The 9,592-nt window shown below is 44.8% G+C and overlaps 4 protein-coding genes across 4 annotated transcripts in view; 2 read left to right on the top strand and 2 right to left on the bottom strand.

Moving 5' to 3' along the window:
* Window positions 1-1,454, bottom strand: part of LOC131212537 (U4/U6.U5 small nuclear ribonucleoprotein 27 kDa protein) — a 13,981-nt gene extending 12,527 nt beyond the window's left edge. Inside the window, exons 1-2 of the mRNA XM_058206436.1 lie at window positions 1,333-1,454; window positions 73-241 (exon numbers count right to left, since the gene is read on the bottom strand). The gene's annotated coding sequence lies outside the window, so the exon portion shown is untranslated. The remainder of the gene's footprint in view (window positions 1-72; window positions 242-1,332) is intronic.
* On the top strand, window positions 297-1,634 carry LOC131212536 (peroxisomal membrane protein PEX13). Its single transcript, XM_058206435.1, has 4 exons — window positions 297-708; window positions 774-1,004; window positions 1,079-1,290; window positions 1,354-1,634. Exons 1-4 carry the CDS (start codon window positions 389-391, stop codon window positions 1,602-1,604), a joined length of 1,014 nt encoding a protein of 337 aa, XP_058062418.1. The 5' UTR covers window positions 297-388; the 3' UTR covers window positions 1,605-1,634.
* Window positions 1,635-1,899: 265 nt separating this feature from the next.
* On the top strand, window positions 1,900-3,779 carry LOC131208804 (4'-phosphopantetheine phosphatase). Its single transcript, XM_058201696.1, has 5 exons — window positions 1,900-2,586; window positions 2,645-2,850; window positions 2,907-3,049; window positions 3,110-3,401; window positions 3,485-3,779. Exons 1-5 carry the CDS (start codon window positions 2,309-2,311, stop codon window positions 3,673-3,675), a joined length of 1,110 nt encoding a protein of 369 aa, XP_058057679.1. The 5' UTR covers window positions 1,900-2,308; the 3' UTR covers window positions 3,676-3,779.
* LOC131208805 (iron-sulfur cluster assembly 2 homolog, mitochondrial) lies at window positions 3,697-4,463 on the bottom strand. The gene is made up of 2 exons (XM_058201697.1): window positions 4,293-4,463; window positions 3,697-4,217 (listed from the first exon to the last, which is right to left on the bottom strand). Exons 1-2 carry the CDS (start codon window positions 4,313-4,315, stop codon window positions 3,821-3,823), a joined length of 420 nt encoding a protein of 139 aa, XP_058057680.1. The 5' UTR covers window positions 4,316-4,463; the 3' UTR covers window positions 3,697-3,820.
* Between the last annotated feature and the right edge of the window lie 5,129 nt (window positions 4,464-9,592).

Genomic DNA, 9,592 nt, shown 5'->3' with positions numbered 1-9,592 from the left:
AAAGTAAACGATGAAAACAAAAGTGAATACTACCATTTGGTTCACAATGCATTGAACCAATCTTCCGCTTACTGTGCTAACACATCGAGAGAGGCATAACCTAACAACCACTCGCCGGATGCCACCAAAACCGGCTTGCAATCCTCCGGTACCACATGCAAATGCCGCCGCTGAACCAAGGGTTGGTTGGAATTCCCTTTTACCTCTTTCGCCAAACAACGCAGCTGTCAAAATGATGGTGCTGTAAAAGGGAATAACGATTGAGTCAAATAGAAAAAGAAACGAGCTGTCAAACTGGTACTGTGCAAAGTTCGAAAAGAAATAACATTATCATCCACCAAACATCGTAGTGGAAAACTTGAGCTCCGTTTTTACTTGCAGTCGCGCAATGACTTCTACAAACTTCCGAAACACTACGTTGAATGAGGAAAGAGTGTTCGGTAGCTTGATAAACAATCCCACTGGAGTGCTGCCGACCAGTCTTCCGCCTGCATTACCACCAAGGCCCCAATTTTCTGGTGGCGGGGGTGATATGATGTACGGAAATCGTTATGGATTCCCTGCCCAGTCTGGTTTTCATGGATACAGTCCGTACGGAGGGTTCTCTTCGATGGATTATTACGGGCACCGTAACTATGGTGGATTCATGGGACAAGGAGGCTACGGCGGCTACGGCAATCCAGGCGGGTTCAATTACCCTGAGCACAGGTTTGAAATCGTACCAGAACACTCTGACCAAATGCCATTGCTAAGTGTCGTTTTCCATTCCGTAGGTTCATTCAGCTTGCGGAGGAAAGCTCACGGCCTGCATTCCAGATACTTGAATCATTGGTGGGCGCTGTGGGAAATGTTGCCACGATGCTCGACTCAACCTTCTTCGCAGTTACAAGCTCATTCCGTGCGGTGCTAAGCGTAGCAGCCAATTTGGCACATTTAAAAGGGACATTCGCTCAGTTCTGGTCATCGCTGGCCCTCGTTAGAGCGGCTGTATGGTTGTACAAAAAGTTAGTAGACTAACTGAAACTGAAACTAGTGCCTTGCTAAAACTGTTCTATGTCCGATTGATGTAACATTGCAGGATTCTATACAAGCTACGGATCACGAAAACAGACCCCGCTTTGGAGGCGTTCAAAGAGGCATTCAATCTATCGAAATCTGTCGATGGCACAGGATCGAACACTACGCAAAAACATTCTTCTTCACTGCTCGCAGCTTTGTTTATGGGCTTTATGCTTTCTGTTCCCTATATGCTGATAAAACTGTTCGCACCAAAGATGAACGAGGACACAAGTAAAATCCTTGCAATGTTTTAGCGATACAAGTTTTGATTACTTAGTTTAATTCTTTTCGCAGTGTCTGCTGATCCCAGCCGATGGGTTAATCCACTAGAAGTGAACGTGTTGCACAACTTTGATGCATCCAATCCTCAGGAACTGACGATTCGTGCTGGACAAATGGTGCTACTGGCTCCGAAGCAAATTCAGTTGGACAGACATTTGTTAAACACAGGATGGGTGCTAGCGGCGGCAATCGATCGTAAATCAACTGGAATCATTCCTTTAAACTATGTGCAAGCTTTGAAGCAAATGGGAGAGACTCAATAAGCTCACAGCAAACATGGTAAGGGTACCGAGAGGCAATAAATTTAACAATTCTAAATCAACAATGGTCCAACGTGTAAGAACTATGCCTAGGGCAGCACCAGCAGCGAACATGCTATTTGTGCAAAGGTAATAAGATAGAAGCAAAACATCTTCATTTATCTCGACCTCGCCACATCCGGAGGAAGATAAAAAGCGAATCCGCAACCGTATAGCGCGTTTTTATCAGGCCCTTATCTTCCAAAGCTTCCCGCCGTGCTGGCGATATTGTTGCCAGTTACCAGATCGGCCACATGATGCTCGCTTGAATTGCCTACTAACTGCGGAAAAGTTATCATCACTCGTGCAAAAAATAACGTGAGAATCAGCGAACACAAGATCATCTAAAAAGTACTTTCAAATTTTGTGTTGCACGATGCTCGTTTTAACTTTCTGGCAGCACTTCCATTAGATCCACATTTTATTTGTATGAAGTGTCAAATTTCGCCGATCGAATGAGACAAAAGAAAGAAAAGGAACGGCATGATAAAGATAATGTTATTATGTATACGCTCCGAAAGCAAATCCGAATTGCGACGTGCTGAGCCAGTTTAGATGTTTATCAACAATCTGCTGCAACTGTGGAAGTACCAGTGGTTTTTAGTAGTCCACTTTAGTTGTTGATTGGCAAAGAAGAAATTAACAACACGTAGCTGAGAAACGGGAAAATGACCATGCAAAACAATGCCCGCAGTATTGTCATCGAAGGAAGGTTTTCGCCCTGTTCGTTGCTGGCAGACCTCAACAATTACAATCCGGATACGTTGGATCTGTACCAGGATCTGGAGGCCCAACAATACTGGTTCGAATGTTTTACCCAAATGCTACTCAAGTTCGAAAGGCAGGCAGGCAACAGTCAACCGACGGACGAGAGCGCCAAGCATCGAGCAGCGAGGTTCCGGGAGTACTGTGTGGAAGAATTCAACAAACTAAAGGATGGCAAAGGGTAATCAATTGAGAAGATCCCGTCAATAATAATAATAAAACTGTATCGATTTCAACAGAGAATCAGCATCATTGGGCATAAGAAACCTACTGAATATTATCGAAAGTGCTCTAAAAATGCACGGATTCTATGATCCCTGGAAAGAACAGAAAGCGATAGAAAACAACGCATCGGTAGGCCTATTGAAACAGCGGCTTCATCAACTGGATGCGCTGGCTTGCGATCGAGAGAAGTGGACGGAAGTTGTACGCGGAGTATTAGCTGGTAAATTTTGGTGGTAGGTCTCGCAAGCGGTTGCTCACCTGTTTGTATTTCGGCAGGAAACATGTTTGATTGGGGTGCTCAAGCTGTCACAAAGATTTTGGAAACAAACAATAGCTTTGGCCTCCAACAGGCGCTCGATAGGATACAGAAAAGACCGTGGCTCATTGACGATTTGGACGAATGGTTAAAAAGGATGGAGGTTTGAGATTTGATTGTCGGTCACGATCGAGTGAATTAACAATTGGACAACTCTATTTAGGACACGCCACACAGATGTGCCACCATCTTCACCGACAATGCAGGAATCGATTTCGTCCTCGGTATTGTGCCCCTGGTCCGTGAGCTACTGAAACGAAACACTAAAGTTCTGCTGTGTGCAACGATTAACCCAGCCATTAATGATATCACCTACGCTGAGCTGGTCAATGTGATTGTAGTTTGCTGCGGGGAGTGCGAGATCCTGCGCAAAGCTTATCACGACGAGCACCGTTTGGAATTGCTCGGAAACGATCAGATCGGGCCGTGCTTGGATTTTCGAATGCTTTCGAGTGGTAAGACAACATAACATTGCGCAATCAAAAGCAACACATTTAGGAAAACTTTACTACAAACCGTACCCATCATTTATATTCAGATCTTTGCGCTGCAATTGAGAAGAACGGTGTGGACCTTTTAATAATAGTCGGCATGGCCCGTGCTCTGCACACCAACCTTAACGCCAAGTTCTTGTGCGAGGCATTCAAGCTAGCGGTTGTTAAAAATGAATGGCTCGCCAAACGGCTGGGTGGCGAAACGTTTTCCGTGGTGTGTAAATACGAAAGCTAATTAAACATTACGCATATGTGATGAATTAATAGATGTATATTAAACAAACAAAAAACACAAATTTAAACTCGAACTACAATAAAGATCGAACTTGTTGTTTACATCATTTCTACACGGAGCGTTTTCGTTCAGCGTGGTCCGAATGTTAATCCAGTTTCACGGCAAACGACGCCCCACACGAACAACCCTGGTCCGCCCGCGGATTATTGATCACTCGAAATCCGGAGCGTATCAGTTCTGTGTGGAAATCGATGGTGGCCCCGTTAAGGTACTCAACGGAGGCACTATCAATAGCTACCCGAGCACCGTCCCGGCTTACAACAGTATCATCGTTTTCAAGTTGTGTATCAATTGAAAATTTGTACTGAAATCCGGAGCACCCTCCGCCTTCGACAGATACGCGAAGGAACATGTCGTTCATGCAAATTTGCTTCAATCGATTAACGCAGGTAGTGCTGAGCTGTACAAGAGCTGTGTCAGAAGCTTGTGCACTGTTGGAAGATAAAAAGCGGTAGAGAAGCGTCGCGAGCCTCGTAGGCAACCTACAATGAATAAAAACAAACCGTAATCATTGTAGAGTTTATGAGTTTCAAAAGTGTTTCACGAATCGTTCCTACCGGCTTTCGGCAATTGCATTCATTTTTCTTTTATTTATAACAGTCCCACACTGGCACAAAACAAACGATGATTTTAATCGCTCATTTCAAGCGAATTGCATAAGTAATCCGCGAATTACGCCGATTGCGTTGGTTTTCCTGAAAATTTATTCCTCTCTGTCAATGCGTCGCAGCTGATCAACTACAAACAGTACCGCAATCCGTCATACGCGGTGCCCGTGCTGTATAACAGTTTATAATAAAAACAACAAATTCTCTCCGATTTCGATCAAAAAGCATCGAATTCTACCATGACAATTAATTGAATTCAAAAATTAACATACGTTTGTCGCTGCATGTTGAAAATTGATTAGCTTGAATTTGCACATAATTGCCTTTCTTAATAAATTAAATAATTAATAGCATTTCAAACCTTCTAACTTTACTTTCACTGTGTAGTTATGCTAGAATGCGAGTCTCCATATTTTGATTCTTTTCAACTAAGATGCTCCGACTAGGTATCGCCCCACTTCATGGTGCTAATGGACAAATAACTTTATTCTTGTCGAATAACAGTGTTGGCCACTAAAGAATAAAACGGTTGTTTTGCCTACATATTTTGTTGCCAATACATATTTCAAGTTCTGCTACAACATTGCGGGAAGGTTTGGCCATCCCTAGCGACGGAATGGGATACGAGTGATATTTATAAAGTAACGGCTTGCGACGCATGCGCAGCGTTCGCTCTGTAGCTTGTGGTCGCAAGAAACATTCCGGTGGTTGGTGGGTTTCAGGATTATTAGAAAATCTCACTCGTTTATTTTGGCCGGAAACAAAGTTATGTAAGTAAATAAAAAAACACCAACTGGTAATCTGTTGCTCCACCGACGCAGTTGGAGGACATCGTTTGCGTTTGGTTCGGGGTTTGTGTTGCGTTTTGTGTGCCCCGTTTCGAGCGAATTGGGATTGATCTGCGAGCCGCGTCTTTGGTGTCGTTTGTTCTTTCGTGAGTTTCTCGGGGTGATCTTTTTTCACTGGTAATGTGAGATTCTTGGAATGTTTTATACTTTTCCCTACTGTTCGCCTCTCCGGCGACGCATTACTCTCGCGCGTTTAACGCTCTTGCTTGCTCACGCTTTTCAAAGCAATTCTACTCCATGAAACTAAGCTAGTCGGTGGCGGTCGCGGAACGTCTTGTTGAATATTTTCAGTTGTAGCGGGGTGCCTGCTAGATGGCAATAATTTGTATTTTTTGTCCAGCCATAGTTTGCCCTGCTTGAAAGTGCTTTACTGCTTGAAAGCATCGCAGGCTCTTCGCAGTCGGCCGATGTTAATGTGTGGTGGCGATTTGTAATAACATAGTGTGTATGGTACCATTTCTCCGACCGTGCCCGAGTGAATCATGTTTCGAGTGTAGACTGCTTGAGTGACCACCGTGTGTAACCAATCCCTTTTTGAAGTCTAACCATTCACTAAAGTAAACCCCATATTGGAGGGCTCGAAACAGATCGCGGATGCGGAATCCGAACAGCTTTGAAACACAAAACAACAAAACCTTCCTATAATGAGCCCCCTCTTTTTTCGTATTGTTTTAGCGAATATCAAACTGGCTCACCAATTTTGGTTCTCATTTCCGCCACCAGGGGCAGCTGGTGGAAGTTCTTCAAGTAAGTTTTCATCCATCGGTGAATAAATGTTGGTAATTCGCCGCTGCTCCCTTCTCATGATCAATAGTCGAAAAAGACTGCTTATCCTTTCCTCTGCTTTCTTTTTGATATTGTGCCGCGCTGCAAACAGGGCAAGCCGACGAAGAAAAGCAGAAGGAACGTCAGAAAAATGAGTCCTCCGATCGCGAGCAGCACCAAAAGCAGCAAAAATTGGACGCAGCCAAAGACAAAGTGAGTCACAAAGTTCGTCATGGTGTTTCGATTGTGTTACTTGTATCCCATGTTTTCCGTGTCGTAAAGATGCAATGTCAATGCATTTTGGCTTTCTTCCTCAATCCTGTACCATAGCGAGAGGCACGAGAAATAAGGCAGCTTGATAATGAACTGTTAAGTCAGAGACGGGCGCAGGAAAGGGAACGGCAAGCGCAGCTCGGCACTGAGCGTCAGGCGGCAGCAGCGCTGGCTGCGTCCGGAGCACCGCCTACCACCCTCGCCACATCACCACCGTCGCATAGCTCCAGCGAAAAGATTGCCCGTCAGCAGGAATCCTATTACGAAGGAACGGCATCGGCTACTACCTGTAGAGGTGCACCATCGATTACGGAAGAAAAGTCCCCACTGGTCGGTGCTAAAACACCGCTTTTGGAGGAAAGTGCGTACGGTGGACATACGACGCCGACGCTGGTTGAAAAGCTGCCGAGCGCTACGGCCACGCCAAAAGAGGTAACTACTAATGTCTCCAGGGCGACTCCACACGTCGCTCATACAGGTGAACCAAAGATAGAATTGCACACCTGTTGCCAAATTTGGGGTCGACCGCCTCATCCTACTGTTGATGCTCCCGGCCCGTTGCTACATTATTTACCATTTGCCTCGTGAAAAGCCTTTTTGCCCAAGGGGCTAAAATGAGCGCCACTTTGTTTTGCACGGTCCCGAAGTACCATCTAGCCTAGGTAATGTCCTTGCTACGGATAAATTTCCACTCAAAAAAAAACATCAAACGTCGCGGTTCTGAAAGTCATGTGTGCGACAAGTAGCGAGCGTGCCTTAGTTGGCATTATCGACCGTTTCCGTGAACAGTCTCGCCGTGCTGTCCACACTAAGGAAAATGGCACATTGCCAGTAGCACTTTAAATTATGCATATGAATGCTCAGCACATAGCAGCTCGGCCAACACAATGGAAACCGATCAATACGCTGGTGGTCAAAAGAAATAATAATACCATTGGCACCCCTAGGAACGGAGTTTACAATCTTCAACTGTTGTTACAATGTTGTTTGGCTATCTAAATGTTGTGGCGCAGGTGAAACTACATTGAAAAACGTACTTTTAAAAGCAACCGACCGTTAAAAGGGTTAGACCATATCATCTTTTGTGCCTGAAAATTATGGTTTGCGGGGATTATTATTTTTCTGCTATCTGTTGAAGAAAACTGCTACAGAATTGCATCAAATGATTGTCGGGGCTTGTTTTGGGAAGGTTGTAGTACTTTGAGTGGTTTGAAAAATGTAAAAATTAGCGATTTTTACTTAACAAACAAAGAGCGGTAGAGAACTCCCTAAAAAGGGTCTTTCTAATGGCACCAGAAAGGTGTGATGCATCACAAGCTCTTGAAACCTGGTGAAACCCCGGGGGTTCAGAACGCTATTGATAACAAATGAATTATTTGAACCATGCATTGATTGAAAAATGGCCAGACTGCCGTGTCTACTAGTCCGTTATGGAGGCGCCAGGTGGGGCTCAATGAACACTGAACCAGGCGCCTCCATGACCCGCAAAGCTAAACTGGTTCAGGAAACTCATCGATGGCATTGGCTGACTCGGACTTCGTTTCCTACGAGGAAGTCGAAATGGGATTACTGATTGGTTTGCTTCAAAAGACGAAGAATTCTCTTCTCTCCCTACTTACTTAGAATTCTGGGAATCCCCTACTTACCAGAGAGATAGGAGAAATGTCTAGTGATGGCACATACTTTGAATAAAGTAGAATTTCAATGTCATAAACATTTGATTTCTTTGAAAAAAGTCCCTTTCTCAAGATGTAGCTGGTAGCCTAAAACCACTCATGCCCCATAGCTCAATGGAACATCTCTTTCTCTTTGTCCTAATGGGATTTTGATTTAGCATTTTTGTTTTGTTTTTCAGGAAGAACACCTGATTCCTGGCTTTGTACCGACCATTTCGCAAAAATTACTGCCCAAGGATTTTCCGGACGCAACTCATTTACAAGAGTTTCCCAAGGGACGCCAGGACTCAACGGAAAGTGAAATCTCGACAATATACTCGCAGTCCCAATCGGATGCCTGCCATAAGATGATGTAGGTTGAATGTTCAATTCGTCATGCACTGCACGCCCTAAGCCCAGCCCCTCATAAATACCTTTTACTGTTTAGTACCAGGGGTGATAATGCTAACGACATTATTAGCTTGGTAGAGTGCTATACAAAAATTGCAATGCGTTTTTGAGTTACTATTTTTCTCCCGCTTGTACTGCTAAGCACGCTGAACGTAATAGAAAAATATGGCATTTTTTTTGGGACGTTAGATCCGTAATGCCCACCAACTCCTATCGGATGTCGGTCGTAAGCGGCGTGGCGTGTCGTTACGCGGTTGTGTTCCACCTGTAAGTGTTCATTTCAGCGGTCCACCTTTTCGAACACTGGCAGGCTGACAGACGAGAGTGTGAAAACCACCCGCTGTTCCATCTGCAGGAAAGAAGCACGTTTTCTCTGTATTTCGGTTCGACAAAGGTCCTGTGCGCGGCTCACGGCTGAACCTGGGGAAAACCGAAAACAACTGCGGGAAAGCTGAGTTCATTTGAAAGCGTGTCGCTCTCTACCGTGCTCAGCTACTCCTTCGGATTGTGCCACCTGTTCTCTCAGCAGCTCTTCCGATTCCAGATTCCAGAGTAGAACAGGATATGTTGTGCGACCGACCGTCCGACCGCGAGAGGTATTGGAATAAACATTATGGAACGGAAAGTTCAATGCGTTCGCAGCCGTCGTATTGCCGCAACGTCGTGTATCGCTTCCGTCTAACGAAGTGTTATGTAAAACTTTAATTTATTATTTCTTTCGTTCCGGTTTGGTGTCTAGTGGTCAATTACTATGCGTGTGCGTGCATTGTGTGCCTGTTTGCGTTTGTGCGCATAAATGTCCAGTTAATCGATTCATAACCGGGTCGCTAGCAGGTCGATGCAGAAAAAAAGGCCCAAAGGAGCAAGTGCAAGTGCCATCGGTCAGCATTGGGAGCATTCGGATAAATATCAGCCAGATCACTCTGTGTGTGTGTTGGTGAAAAAGTAATGAAAACGATGACGACGATATCGGCAGTGGCACTGGTGATAAATTAACATTTGCCACGGGCCATCGTTTTTCGGGCCCCGTAAATCCTTTGTTATATAAGCGTTATATTATCCTTAACTTATTCATAGCTAACGCACCAAAAAATCGATGTTGCTGCGTGTGTGCGAGCTATTGGCGGATTGCGTGTTACTCCCAAGGAAGTGGGACGTCGCGCTTCCCTGTATGTCGTGGCAGTTGTTTGCACGTGAACGTGACACTGCAGATCTGGTGAAAATGTTACAAAAGCGAAACCAGAATCGTATGCGACCGCCGAGCCAAGTGTCGCAATCGAGCTATATGGGTTTTCTT

The sequence above is a fragment of the Anopheles bellator genome, chromosome 2 (genome assembly GCF_943735745.2).
Source record: "Anopheles bellator chromosome 2, idAnoBellAS_SP24_06.2, whole genome shotgun sequence".
Lineage (NCBI taxonomy): Eukaryota > Metazoa > Arthropoda > Insecta > Diptera > Culicidae > Anopheles > Anopheles bellator.
The sequence above is the reverse complement of the archived record's forward strand: the minus strand, read 5'-3'. Positions and strand labels throughout refer to the sequence as shown.

What these genes read in the sequence shown, in the direction of transcription:
- LOC131208804 (XM_058201696.1), top strand. Translation starts at nt 2,309, where the DNA reads ATGACCATGCAAAACAATGCCCGCAGTATTGTCATCGAAGGAAGGTTT. An exon ending in AAACTAAAGGATGGCAAAGG is followed by an intron (nt 2,587 to 2,644) that starts GTAATCAATTGA and finishes CGATTTCAACAG; the next exon opens with AGAATCAGCATCATTGGGCA. An exon ending in AATGGTTAAAAAGGATGGAG is followed by an intron (nt 3,050 to 3,109) that starts GTTTGAGATTTG and finishes AACTCTATTTAG; the next exon opens with GACACGCCACACAGATGTGC.
- LOC131208805 (XM_058201697.1), bottom strand. Translation starts at nt 4,315, where the DNA reads ATGAATGCAATTGCCGAAAGCCG. An exon ending in AATGCAATTGCCGAAAGCCG is followed by an intron (nt 4,218 to 4,292) that starts GTAGGAACGATT and finishes TATTCATTGTAG; the next exon opens with GTTGCCTACGAGGCTCGCGA.
- LOC131212536 (XM_058206435.1), top strand. Translation starts at nt 389, where the DNA reads ATGACTTCTACAAACTTCCGAAACACTACGTTGAATGAGGAAAGAGTG. An exon ending in TTCAATTACCCTGAGCACAG is followed by an intron (nt 709 to 773) that starts GTTTGAAATCGT and finishes TCCATTCCGTAG; the next exon opens with GTTCATTCAGCTTGCGGAGG. An exon ending in AAAGATGAACGAGGACACAA is followed by an intron (nt 1,291 to 1,353) that starts GTAAAATCCTTG and finishes TTCTTTTCGCAG; the next exon opens with TGTCTGCTGATCCCAGCCGA.